The sequence below is a fragment of the Xiphias gladius genome, chromosome 17 (genome assembly GCF_016859285.1).
Source record: "Xiphias gladius isolate SHS-SW01 ecotype Sanya breed wild chromosome 17, ASM1685928v1, whole genome shotgun sequence".
NCBI classification, from domain to species: Eukaryota; Metazoa; Chordata; class Actinopteri; order Istiophoriformes; family Xiphiidae; genus Xiphias; species Xiphias gladius.
In genome coordinates this window covers 18997971-19010709 of record NC_053416.1, presented here as the reverse complement: position 1 = coordinate 19010709, position 12739 = coordinate 18997971, and the positions used below count along the sequence as shown (strand labels likewise).

The window sequence follows — 12739 nt, the reverse complement described above, 5'->3', positions numbered from 1 at the left end:
ATGTACAATATCTAGCAATTTAGCTGGAACAGTTGTACATATTTTGGTATTACATACATTTTGAAATTTATAGTTGTAATATACTGAACAGTGCTCAGATCAGATATATTAAACTATTTTTAATTATCTTTATACAAAGACCTAGTTCAGACACTCAAATTGTCAAATGAAATTACTTACTTACTTTTTTTGTCTGTTTGCCTGTATTTTAATCCTGCATCTTACATCGATGAACATTTTCACTTAATGGAACTGCGGACCCTTGATTATAGTTTACAAAATATTTGATGCATGATTTTTCTCACTTTAAGATAACCACAATGTTGACATGCCTCTAGGTCAAAGAAGCACATAACTAATCTCCTGCCTTATTTTCAATAGTTATACACTCCTGTGTCTTCAGTATCAAATTATGTTAAATACAGTAAATAAACTGACAAATAAACATGCAGTTAATATATTACAATCACTAACCAAATAGCAGTTTTTGCAGAATTCTCCCACAGTTAACTTAAGGAAGGTTGATATACACCAACCATAAATACTGTCTTACCTGCCTTGCAGAAAAATGACAGATGAAGCCCACAGCATAAACAAGATGTGCAGTAGCATTCTTAGTTGGTAGAAACAACAAATGATTAGACAAAAGGAGAGAAAAAGAACTGACATGCAGGGAACTTGTTTGCTCTTCCAGTCAGACTCTGTCTTCTGGACTCAGCTGAGCCTGCCTCCCTCTCTGCAGGTGTAAAATACAGGAAGCTGCTGCTGTATAATTCAAAATCCTAGGGAAGTTTTTTTTTTTCTGCCTGTGTTTGTGTGGATGACTTCAAGCTTTATCTCTTTTTTATGGCCATATGCATGCTGAAGGAATTACTGCAAGAACATTTAAAGAGACAGGACAATTTTCAGAGCAGAGTGGCCTCGTATTACTCGTCATGACAACATCAGATTAGCAGAAACATTTGGGATTCGAACGGGACACGTTAAATTTACAATCAAGATTTTTGCTAAAAAATATAATAAAACTTTTATGTAGAATTCATTTTAAAAGATGTCATTTAAAGATATATATATTTCATAAGGTGTCATGTTTATTATTGATCAAACACTGCTGTTTAATCATACAGCACTCCAAGTGATTATTAACCCAAATACACTCTCTTATGTAAGTTGAGAACCTTCACATTAAATTAAAGTGACCCTGACACCTTCCATGTTGGGTGTTCACTTTGTTTTCATATTGTGGTAATAAATTGTTGATTGTAAAGTGTGTCCAAAAAAAAACCCAAACAAACAAAAAAACCAACATTACCAGTATTTAACATCCTATGGTGTAAATATGTCTAGACTTTATGATTAGATCAACTAAGAAAATAATTTGAATCAATTAACAAAATCATTGTCAATAATTACAAGAACACATGTAATCACAGCATCTTACAAAACTGCGGATTGTAGACAAAGGGTAGAGACAAGCAGAAAGGTAGCCAAGTTCACAAGATTCACAAATTCAAAAGAGTAAAAGGATGAAGGCATTAAGCTCCAATTAATTCAAGTGTAACACATTTCTCGAAAGTGTCAGTACACATCCAGAGGTTATTTATCTTAAGCAGAGCTGTCCAAAGTTTCTGGTCTAATTATTTCATCTTCAAATCGCCAGTCAAATTCAAATATGAATGTGGAAGCTCATGTTTATTCCCCCATACAGAGGGGGAGGCAGTTCAGCCATTTACTCATGTAAAATTAATGTCAAATAAAGCAACGGGACGTTATGGCTGCACGTGTTTGCCTCACACTTGAAAGGCCGTTCCACACTTTGCTCCGGAGCCCACAGTGTCAAATAGGATAAGAAATGTGTGAGAATATAAAACATGAATGCATTCCTAATAACAAGACGCCCACAGTTGAGCGGAAAAAAAAAAAAGTTTCTGCATGCTTGAGCATTTTTACCTCCGGACAGGATAAGTAGGCCAAGCTTCATTTTAATGTTGTTTTTGTTGGGAGCGCACATTGGATCTACTTAATTAGATCGTATTTCCACACTGTAAAATGTATTTGTCAGGTGCCCATTATACAAGTCTGCCTGTCCCCATTTAAACTAACAATATGTGCTCTTAGCTGAGGTTAGACCTTCAACATTTTCAATTTTAAGGCCCAATCGCTACAGTTCCCATGTACGACTGTATTAAATCTGTCAAGCAGCACACACTGCTTAGAATGCTTCAGGACAGATGAGCGCAACCAAACAGAATTTAACAACCATCAAACAATTACAGCTCAAAATGCAGGTCAACTTGTCAGTCATCAGTGCTTTTATCTAGAGGCAAAACTAAAAATAATGGGATCACTCCAATTTAAAAATAGCTTTTATTGCAGCTTTTCTCACAACAAGCTGCTCTGATCACACAGAGGGAAACAGTAATCCACATTTAACATTTTCAGCCTGGTTGGGAGAAGCGGATATACAATCACACAAGTTTTGTGGTAGCAGGAAGATGAGAAAGTGATTTCTCACGAATAGAAAAAAAAAACAAAAACAACAAAAACAGGCGTAGCAGCTACAAATTCCAAATATGAAAATATTTCAGCGACATGACATAATTTACGTTGAATGTCCCATTTCGTGATCGGTTGTGTCTTAAAGAGTGTGGCAATGACTGCCAAAGTTCAGTCTTCACATGAAGCGTAACTCCCCTTCCATAATGAGTGTCACCCTCCACCTTCTTAATCCTCATGGATGTTGAATAGCTTGGCCACTTCGTTCAGGTCTGCATGTTCCTCTCCATCCTTGATAATCTACAAATAACAGACATAAAGACAATTTACATTAACCAAGTCTATTGATTCATCTGTATTACGACAGAATGTATTTTTTCTCAAAAAAGGGACAGTGCGCACCTTCCTTGCGATGGGCATTCTATTGAACACATTCCACAGGATAATGCCCACCACCACTTTGTCTCGCAGGTAGAAGATGACTCCTTTGCCATAGTTGTCTTTGTGCTGCCCGTCAGTGGGAGCGGGTGTTGAAGCGGCCACTGGGCTAATGGCTGTGTCCTCTGTTTCACTTTCTGAGCGGATCCCAGTTCCTGCAGGACGTTTAATGAGAGACTCAATCTGACCCTTTGTCCTCAAATCCACTGTTTACTTTTGCATCACAGGATTAAGAGTTTTTCACTAGCTAGTGAATGTTCCTACCTGATTTCTCTGTAGCAGCTTTAGGCGTGTCCTTGGCAGTGGCTTTGGCAAACACTCCTACTGTGGGCAGGCTGCTGTCAACAATCCCAATGGCTTCATAGCCTACATCAGGTCCCAGGTCACTCCTGTGAGAAACCACAAGAGATTGGAAAACATGTGGAGGGAAAAAGATGACTCAAAGCTCTCAGAGCAAGAAGCATTCTCTCCACTGATTTTTCTCCTGTGCTATTACAAGATCTTTCAGTGCTACATGGAACTGAAGAAAAATTTTAAAAACTCTCTTAATTTCAAACAAACGGTTTATTTTCATATCCTAATGATATTGGTTTTGGAGCTTAGCCAATATATATTGACAATGCAACTATACTGTACTTTTGTGCCAAGTGGTGTCACCTACATTGCCTAAGCAAAAACAAAATCTTCTGCAAATTTCTGTTGAAAATAGTTTTGCTGAAGTTCAGAAACCTCTAGATTTTAAACTTTACTGTCAAAACACCTTCCAAAGCAGAGTGTGTATGTTTTTGTACCTCACACAGCCCCTGATAGAGACACACATATATACACACACAAAAAGGGCTATGAACTTCATTTGTTTGTAATAAGTTAAATATGAAAAAAATGGACTTGATGACCTTTAAATGAACTGACCACTGCTGCTGAATAACGATAAGGTGTCATGTTTCCCATTCATTTGTCTTTACTTTCTAAACCCACACGAGGCATCACAGCATCTTGATTGTGACACATTACACTCAAAGTGACAGGAATATCAACATATAATCTGACGACATCTGCTGGTGTGTAAGTCATGATGGTGTGACTAACGGCCCACTAACCCCATGTTATGAGCAGTGTGTCACATTTCACCAGCTGCTGAAAACACGCCCTCACGGCAGTCATCTGTGTAGTGAAGGCCACATTCCACACTGTGCTACAATTTTCGGTAACTCCCTGGTAGAGTCCCCATGTGATCATATCAGTAATGTTTTTAACAGAGTTGGTAAATTTATGACGGGCTTGAGAAATTTCTGGCTGAGTAACGCAGCCCTCTGCTGGCAACTCCTGTTGTTATGTCCTCTAAAGGCATTTTAAATATTTTAGGACATAATGGTATTCAAGACTTCAAAGCAATCAAGCATGTTCATCTGACTTCTAAAAGGATTAAATCTGAGTCATTTGCAGAATTGTAAATGCTGCCCCAGTGCCCACATATTTAAATGTATCCTATAAATGTGGACCTGTGCAATCAACAATTCAGACTGACTCTCACTTTTCTAAAATATCTTCCTTCCTTTCCAGTTCAAGCTGGTTTCATGGTTGCAGCTACAGCTATCATTTGCCTTCGAACGGTTTTGAATTTGTGACTCAGTAAAAAAGCAAGTGGTCCGATACCCACCAGAACATAGACTGATGCCAGTAGGGTTTGCTGGCTCCTGTCATGTTCTCTCCGGCTAGTCTACCACTCACAACAGCATGATCGTGGTGCTCCACTCGTCTGCGGCCCAGTCTGATGTCGTAGAAACATGCAGCATCTCCTGCCTAAAACGAGACAGAAGGGAGTGAGGATATGTGGCATGGATTAGAATGTGGTATTATTATTTCACGTCATTTAAAAAACAAAAACAAAATACTAAACTCAAAAGAAGAGATGGACAATACTATACTATGTGTCTACAGAAGTGTATTTTCTCTGGACCATGACTCGAGTTTGCCTGAAGGGCACTATAATCAAGAGAAAAGACGGAAAAGGTCAAAAAGGTCCAACACTACATGTCACGCACTAATAAAAAACTTATTGCATCTCACCTTGATCTATGAAGTAAACCATATTAAACCTTTTTCATCCATTTATTTAAATTCAGTCAATAATCAATCACTTTTGACCAACTTCCATTAAAGTAGGTGGTAAAAAATGTTGCCATGTTTAAACAAATACTTGTTTGGCCAATTGGAAAAACAAGGGTGAGTCATAATCCATTCATCATTAGCTTAAGCTTTTGAAATGAAGTAGGATCTTGTTCAAATTGACCCATGGGGTTCAACATTAACAGCAAAATTGCTTCCACAACTAGTGATCACTTTTACTACAATAGGTATACATGCTCTTGGATTTCCAAATTCACTCGAAATCAGTCACTGCTTTTACAAAGATGGACACTGTACATGTGCTGTAGCAGAGGTCATAACTCTCACAGTACTGGTGGAAGGATGACTTTTCAACTAACTGATTTTGAGCAGAGTGATTTATTTTTTCTTCTTTCCTTCACAGCTCTTAATGATCTTGTGGACTGTTGTTATTGGAGTACCTCAACTACCATACGAACTTAAACTTACCACCCAAATATTGGACCTCGCTTGCAGCTCTGCATTGACCCGAAAGCCACCAAAGTCAGAGTCCACCTCCAGACCTGCTGACTTAGCAAGGTCAACATTGGGCTCCAAGCCAACAGCTGCAACAATGTGATCAGTTTCCACCTACGGGGGCAAGGCACAAAATAATAAGTAACTAATAAGTCCCTTACTTTCCTTAATTACGTTGCACATGTATGGAACCTACCAATCGGCCATCCTTCAGTTGGATCTCTAATTTATCATCTTTGCAGGTCACAGATTTCACTAAAGCTTCTGAGATCACTTTTACACCCTCTAGAAAACCAAAGGGAGAATATTATTGTATATTATTAAAAAATAAGAAAAGATTGGATATATAAGCAAAAGCCATCTCTTCTTTGGGCATCCAACTAGTTGTATGTTGTGAGGTTCAGACAAGCTACAAAGTAAAATGAACATTAACCTCTCTTGACTTTTTCTGTTGTCCAGTTGCTCAGATACTCAGGCAGCACTTTTCCCATGTTTCCCTTCTCAGGGAACATCTGTATCACCTCCAGACCAGACTCAGTTGCTGGAAAGAGAAAGATTGGGGATCAAACAACAGAGCAACAATTAATTCTGTTAAACATTAGTTTTATCATCTATTCTGTCATGTTCTCTTCTTGTCCAGGAGTCTTACTTCTTCTGCCCAGGGCACAGGCCAGCTCGCTGCCCAGGAAGCCGCCTCCAATGATTGTGATGGATTTGATGTTTCTGGAGACCTTCTCCAATGATTTGAAGTCATCAATCTGTGGAGGAGAACAAAATTTATATCAAATTTACTTCAGGGTAGTAAATATTTCCATTATGTCATACCTTTACCATTACTTCCACAGCAAAAATATGACACATTTTTTTGATTTGCTTTGTGCTATCAGCCAGAAATTCTCAAACTGAAACAAAGCTACCGCCCCCTTGTGGGTAAACACTGACCTTGCGGAACAAAGTTGTCCTACTCATCACCTCCTCTCCTGCTCTTTCAATGGCCTGTAGGTTTCTTGGCACGCCGCCTGAAAAGCAAAGTTCAAATGACCCTCCACCAGGTTTAAGCTACATTCGGTAACAAATGGATTTACAGCAGCTTACCTGTAGCAATCAAACACTTGTCGTATGAAATCTCAGTGTCATCATCCAGTTTTACTTTGTTTCCTCTCACATCCATGTGAATCACCTAAAGCAGATTCAATCATGTATCTGTTGTTAAACTCATCCACAATGGTCTAAAAAATTAATTTACATCTGCAAAAAATAAAATAAAATAAAATAAAATAAAGTCATCACACTGTAGTGTCTGATAGTTAAAAAGAAAAAAATATAAACCAACCTTTTTGCCAGGGAGAACAGCAACTCCCCCATTTTCTGCACTATCCAATTCTTCTGGATGAATGTAAAATGACGGCGGCTGGAAGTAGATACTGGCAAATAAATACAAAGATATTAAAATTACTGAATTTTTTTATTTAAAAAAAATGGTAATACATAACCTGCTGAATTTGCAACTCATCAGGTAGCAAGTCATACATAAAAATTAATTAAGCCAAAATTAATAAGAAATCTTTATGTACTAGCAATTTTAGTTGGTTGGTTTAGTTGTAAACACACTGTGTCCATTAGGTCTTTTCTGGGGGAAAAAAAAAATCATTTACAACACAGGATGTGGTGCAAGTTTGATTTCCGTCAACAGTGGTTTGTTATAAATAATGTAAAAAGGTGATGTCTACGTGAACAGAAAATTGACAGTTTGACTGACATTGAGGTAATGACCACTTACTATCACTGCATAGAGACAGCGACAGGTGTTGAGACAGAATAGAAATACAGGAACAAGACAGACAGGAAGAATGCAAGGCAATACAGTTGAATAAATCAAAAGAACACCACAAAAAAAAAAAACAACTTAAAAACACACCTTCTTTCCTTTCCATTCCACTGTTTGAAACGCAGTGTTTCTGTCACAGTGGGGTCATCAGAGAACCACAGTTCCTTCGAAAGAGGTGGCCTCATGTATGGAAGATCTAGCTCATCAGTCACAATTAATACCTGGTAGCAAACATGAGGAAAAACAGTCAGGTAGAAATCAGGTGGTTAATGAACTGAATTCTGGGTTTGGCTTTCACTGTGAAAACAGAGGCCTGACTGACCCTAGCACCAGGGTCTCTGGCTCGAATTGACCGGGCAGCAGCGAAAGAGGCGGTACCGCCACCAATGAGGAGGTAGGGGGCATGTGAGGGGACCGTGGGAGTGGCAGGTGTGGAGTCCAATGCTGGAATTTGCATGAAAGAGCGAGAGCGAGAGAAAGAGAAAGAGAGAGCGAGAGAGAGAGACAGCGAGAGAGAGAGAGAGGCAATAAGCAAAAGCAGGAGAGAGACAGTCAGTGCTAATCTTGCATGTTCATCAGTACCCTTGACTTACACAAATACACCTGAAAGGGGAAAACTGACCTGGTAAACAAAGGGAAATTAACCTTTATCATTACAAGAACCCAAACAATGTGAAAGAGACATGAACAGGCAGGGAGAAAAGCTGTAATGAGAAAAAAATGTTTAAAAATAAATAAATAAATACGAGAAAAGGTGTTTGAAATTAACATTAACATTATCAAAATGGGAGAAAGTATCTGTGTCGTGTTTGCCCGCTTTGCCTGCTCCAACCGAAGCTGGACTATGGTCTTACCACTCTCTGTCACAAGTTCAGGCTGAAGCTCGGCTGGCTCTGCTGCAGGGGTTTCTGCTGATGCTGCTGCTGTTGCAGGTTCTGTTAGTATAACCGGATCATTAACCAGTTAAAACAAAATAAACCCTTAGATGTGGTATATGTACATCACTGGCTCCATTCACAGGTCTAACTGAGTGCTTACCACTCTCCACAACAGGTGCAGGGGGTGGCTCTGTAAGCTCAACTGCGGAGGGCTCAGATGGGGGTGCTGGTTCTGGTAGTGTAGTGGCAAAAGTTACATAATAACCTCTAATGTGCACTACAGCTAATATGTAAAATCCATCTTTAACTGAGCTGTAGTATGTATGTATGTATCTACTGCATAGACTCATGCAGATGGACACAAAAACAAAAATGGCACCTGAGAAAAAGTCCAATATATCAAGTTCAGAGTATCCTATCTCAAATCTTACCCTCCTCAACTACAGGTGCAGCAGGTGGCTCTGCTACGTCCTCTGGGGGTGCTTCTACCACAGGCTCATCTGCTGTTGAGGCAATCCAAAGTATGGGTTTAGACTAAGTTCTTTAGAGACTACTGAAGGGGGACACCATCAGGATCCATGCATCTCTTCAGCTTTACCCTAGGAATATTCTGCAGAGCATGCAAACTATCACATTAACTGGAAGCTGCCCAGTTTGTGGTAAACGTCCAAAGAGACGTATGTACCGTATACCTCATTATACCAGTAGCTTTTTGGCTAAAAGCTTCTTAGATTGCTGACTTTACTACTGATTCTGTTTTGCCCACTTGTGTGTGCTAAAGTCATGCAGATGTAGATGTTGTTGCATATTTATCAAGTTCTTTAGTAGAAACCTATTTTTGTTCTTGACAGAAACAACACATTGATCCTCTACTATCTACTATCCTCTACTAAGTGTCATGGCCAGTGTTGATGAAAGTGTCACCGTTAATGTTTACTCTCACGTTTAACCACACTGATGTACCAGGAACTTTTAAGTTTTCTCTTTTAAGACTTGTTGTTTAGCATGCATGAAAAATAAATAAATAAATAAACAAACAAACAAACAAACAGACGGGAAAAAAAATGTAATCCACTTTAAAGGGCAGCTTCCAATAATGGACAATTAAATTTATATTATATTATATATATATATATATATATATATATATAAAATGGTTACAATCACAGGAAAAAGTCTCAAAAAGTATGACACATTTACAGAAAAATGCCAGACAGAAGGGGTTCCATTTGATATAGCAAATATGATACCAAAGCACACAAGGAATGAACATATTTGTAGAAAATACTAACAACTCCAAACACAGTGTCTAACCAAAACAGAAATATTTATAGTTCAGAATGGAAGTGAGTATGGGAGTGTCCAAAGGCTATACTGAAACTGTAAAAGGGTTCATTTAGAATGTAAGAAGAGAGAAAATAAATGACACCCAGCAAACCACACTGAGAACGACACATGCATCACTAAATACAGGAAGGTGAGGAAAGAAAATAAACGCACGCAACAAGAGGGCAAAGTCACAGTTCATGCAGTAAACATCTCAGCTTCTGGATATAGACAATAATCACACAGACAAGAAAGTACGATACAAGTTAAGAATATCCAGAGAGCCTCACGTATATATCCTGTTGTCATCATAAGATGGCATTTTTAAACACATCACTGATGTGGGACAATTATGAGCAGGTTCTGAAGGAGTGAAAAGACAGGTGTGTTTTACAGCCTGCTTATTTTGCACTTACCTGACTTACCAGTTGGTGTCACCAATTCTAACACCTATGTCCTCAGCAAAGTACAATATGTGTACAAAGTATAATAGTACAAGTGTAATAGTACACATAATACCACACCTTGTATGCTTTAAAGTTTTTTTTCCAATTACTTTATGGTTCAAACAGATTGTTTATGCAGAAGGAACATGCAGTCAGGTGTATAAAAAGAACTCAGACTACCTGGGAGTGGTTCAGTTGTTTCAACGGGGGCTGCAGCTTCAGTGTCAGGGGCCGGAGGGCTCGGCTCCTCTGGTGAAGCTGCTGCTTGAGGTTCTGGTTCAGGGACGGCTAAGAGAGAGAAATGAAAAGAATTATCAAACATTAGCAATGAAATTATTAACTTAGACTGATTTTAACATATTATGTGACATTCAGAAAATTAATTAATAAAAAAAAAAAAAAAAAAAAAGGAAATCCGCTGTTTATATGTTCTTAAGATGTTTGTAGCTAATGCACAAGCTCTTTGTTCATTAACATCAAGACATCAGCAGTTGCGTTCCAGATATATACTCAGAAAAAACAGATAAATAACTCACCCTCTGTCTCAGTGGCTTCTGCAGCTACAACAAAACAACAACAAAAATAAATGAAAAATGTGAAATTCTTAACTAAATTCTTGTTTATAACTCAATAAGTATCATGGGTTTGTTTTTTGGAATCAAGAAAACAGTCAAAGTTCTAGTATCACCAATATCAGAATGCTCACCTGGAGGCTCTGACTCGGTGGGTACGGCTGTTTTTTGTGCGGCTGCTTTATGTGGTCTGGATGAAATTTCTGCCATACGTTCTTCGTATCTCTTTTGGTCTCCCTTTAAAGTTTGGTACGCCTGTGAAAACAGAAAATGCCATACATTTACTCAAAACCCACTCAACTTTTGCATGAAACAGCCTAAATCTGCCAAATTGGATCCAGTGTCAGGCGTGAATATCTGTGAACAGGCAGGGCAGGAAATGAACAATGGATTTAACACCAAAAACAATGATTATTTTCAAATTAACACTTATAATTTTGAATGCTTGTACTGTATGTTATAACTCACATATACCCCCCCCCCGAGGCAGGCTGCTCCAACTAGGAGGATGTATAGCTGTTTTTCCCCACCTCCCCCTGCAGGCCCGATGGACATGTGAGCTGCTGGTACACGCATTGGTCTGCCATTGTTCAAAACTGAAAACAATAAACATAACAAAAACCTAGATTAGACAAATCTACATCAACTTCTGTCTCTAACATCGCTCACAAAGTAATCCAAAGAGATCAGTCAAAATTACAGTACGTTCCCAAGCTACGAATTATACACACACAACTAACACACTAATCTTGGACCTATGGATGAAATGCGTCATGTTTGGTAATTAAAATATATCTTTTTCTTGTATGATGGAGTGCGGTAACACACCAAAACAGGTGCATTTACCACGACTGGAAATACTTTGTTTATGATGATCAGGCTTATTGGGTTGCAGCTGTTTGACTAACAATGCCATTTAACTTAATTATACATTCACTGATCAGTCAATCGCACCTCACTTTGCTTTTTGGCTGGACACCAGCAAGAATCAGACAAGACGTAACAAGACACTCCAGGTTCCAACATCTTTTCTGTAGTTTATAGCGTGTGAGAAGGTGTCTTCAGTTACTGAATGCAAAAGAGTTGCTAGCTTGGTTGATAATGTTGGTGACTGTTGAAAATTGCGCAATTACAGATAAGCAATCTCTAAAAGTTGAGACTATTTGTGTAAATGCTGCTGAATGTATGATATATTTGCAAAATATCCCTGTGGATGTTGACAATAAAAACACGTCTCATTAAAAGATCCTCAGTGTAAGTACATTAAGCTGATATGCAAAGAAATATAACATCTCTACATTTACAATGACAGGACTGGCACACGTCGGTGCTATGTGTGCACAAGAACCCCTGTGCTTGTTAACTGAGGTAGTTAAAGAAAGCGCACACACGCAATTTGAGTTAGGTTTAGGGGCTTGAATCTTCATTGTGATCGATAAAAAATAATAACCCCGGTGATCCAGATCGAAGCCGGCCTGTGTAAGCATGGCAAAATCTAACTGGGTACAGGATATGTGGTAACACCTAAGAGGAACACTACAAACCAGCACTGAGACTAAACATGTCAGAAACAAATGTGGCAGTGACACAAGTGAATTTTTTATTCACTAGTGTTGCTTTCAGGCCGACTTCAGGCAAGAGCTACAACTAGCGAGATGGTTAGGGTTAACTAATTATGTCACTTCTGTATGTAACTATTTGCTAATTTGCTAAGTTAGCTTTGTAATAGGTAAACGAAGGTCAGCTACCGGCCATTACCCTGTCTGGCTTAATAAACAGCCGACACTGTAATATAAATGTGTGTTTAAACTGAGACCAGCTAACAAGGAGACAGCAAGTTACTAAAACTAGTTACTGACCTGCTCTCCTCACATTCTGCCGGCACACAGTTGATGAGGCTCTAGCTAGAGGCGTAAGCTTTTTCCACACAGCTCGACATTTCAGCATTGTGGCTCAGCTCCGCTGTAACGGTTCACAGTTCAGTAGCCGACTTGTCGGATGGGACCACTCGCTAGGTAACGTTGACCAAATCCTGCAGACAGCACACTCTGACAACTAGCAACACCGCGCCACACGCCAAGGCCAGAGACAGGTCATACGTTTGAAGGGAGTCATGGGTAATTGTAAAGA

General features: G+C 38.9%; 2 protein-coding genes and 1 long non-coding RNA gene across 7 annotated transcripts in view; 1 reads left to right on the top strand and 2 right to left on the bottom strand.

The window, feature by feature from the left end:
* The window catches only part of glra4b (glycine receptor, alpha 4b), an 8408-nt gene extending 7796 nt beyond the window's left edge, over positions 1 to 612 (bottom strand). Inside the window, exon 1 of the mRNA XM_040151424.1 lies at positions 554 to 612. Within this exon, the coding sequence (XP_040007358.1) occupies positions 554 to 612 (59 nt within the window). The remainder of the gene's footprint in view (positions 1 to 553) is intronic.
* The window catches only part of LOC120803090, an 18630-nt gene extending 13053 nt beyond the window's left edge, over positions 1 to 5577 (top strand). The window contains exon 3 of the long non-coding RNA XR_005709288.1: positions 5468 to 5577. This is a non-coding gene — a long non-coding RNA (uncharacterized LOC120803090). The remainder of the gene's footprint in view (positions 1 to 5467) is intronic.
* On the bottom strand, positions 2349 to 12739 carry aifm1 (apoptosis inducing factor mitochondrion associated 1). Of its 5 annotated transcripts, XM_040151417.1 has the most exons (21): positions 12469 to 12739; positions 11078 to 11205; positions 10744 to 10864; positions 10574 to 10597; positions 10218 to 10325; positions 8697 to 8768; positions 8426 to 8497; positions 8242 to 8322; positions 7710 to 7831; positions 7478 to 7608; positions 6893 to 6983; positions 6655 to 6739; positions 6502 to 6578; positions 6209 to 6317; positions 5993 to 6100; positions 5756 to 5844; positions 5533 to 5673; positions 4595 to 4737; positions 3199 to 3323; positions 2899 to 3089; positions 2349 to 2796 (listed from the first exon to the last, which is right to left on the bottom strand). In XM_040151417.1, exons 1-21 carry the CDS (start codon positions 12554 to 12556, stop codon positions 2725 to 2727), a joined length of 2178 nt encoding a protein of 725 aa, XP_040007351.1. In that variant the 5' UTR covers positions 12557 to 12739; the 3' UTR covers positions 2349 to 2724. The 5 variants fall into 5 exon arrangements, with proteins under 5 accessions (XP_040007351.1, XP_040007353.1, XP_040007355.1 ...); XM_040151419.1 differs by lacking the exon at positions 8426 to 8497; XM_040151421.1 differs by lacking the exons at positions 8242 to 8322; positions 8426 to 8497 and having other exon boundaries at positions 12469 to 12738.

Bases quoted from the DNA above. Each gene is read 5' to 3' on its own strand.
- aifm1 (XM_040151417.1), bottom strand. From the start codon at position 12,556: ATGCTGAAATGTCGAGCTGTGTGGAAAAAGCTTACGCCTCTAGCTAGA. The intron at 7,832-8,241 runs GTAAGACCATAG...TGCAAATTCCAG, and splicing joins TGAACTTGTGACAGAGAGTG to CATTGGACTCCACACCTGCC. The intron at 6,579-6,654 runs GTAAGCTGCTGT...TTTGCTTTTCAG, and splicing joins CAAGTGTTTGATTGCTACAG to GCGGCGTGCCAAGAAACCTA.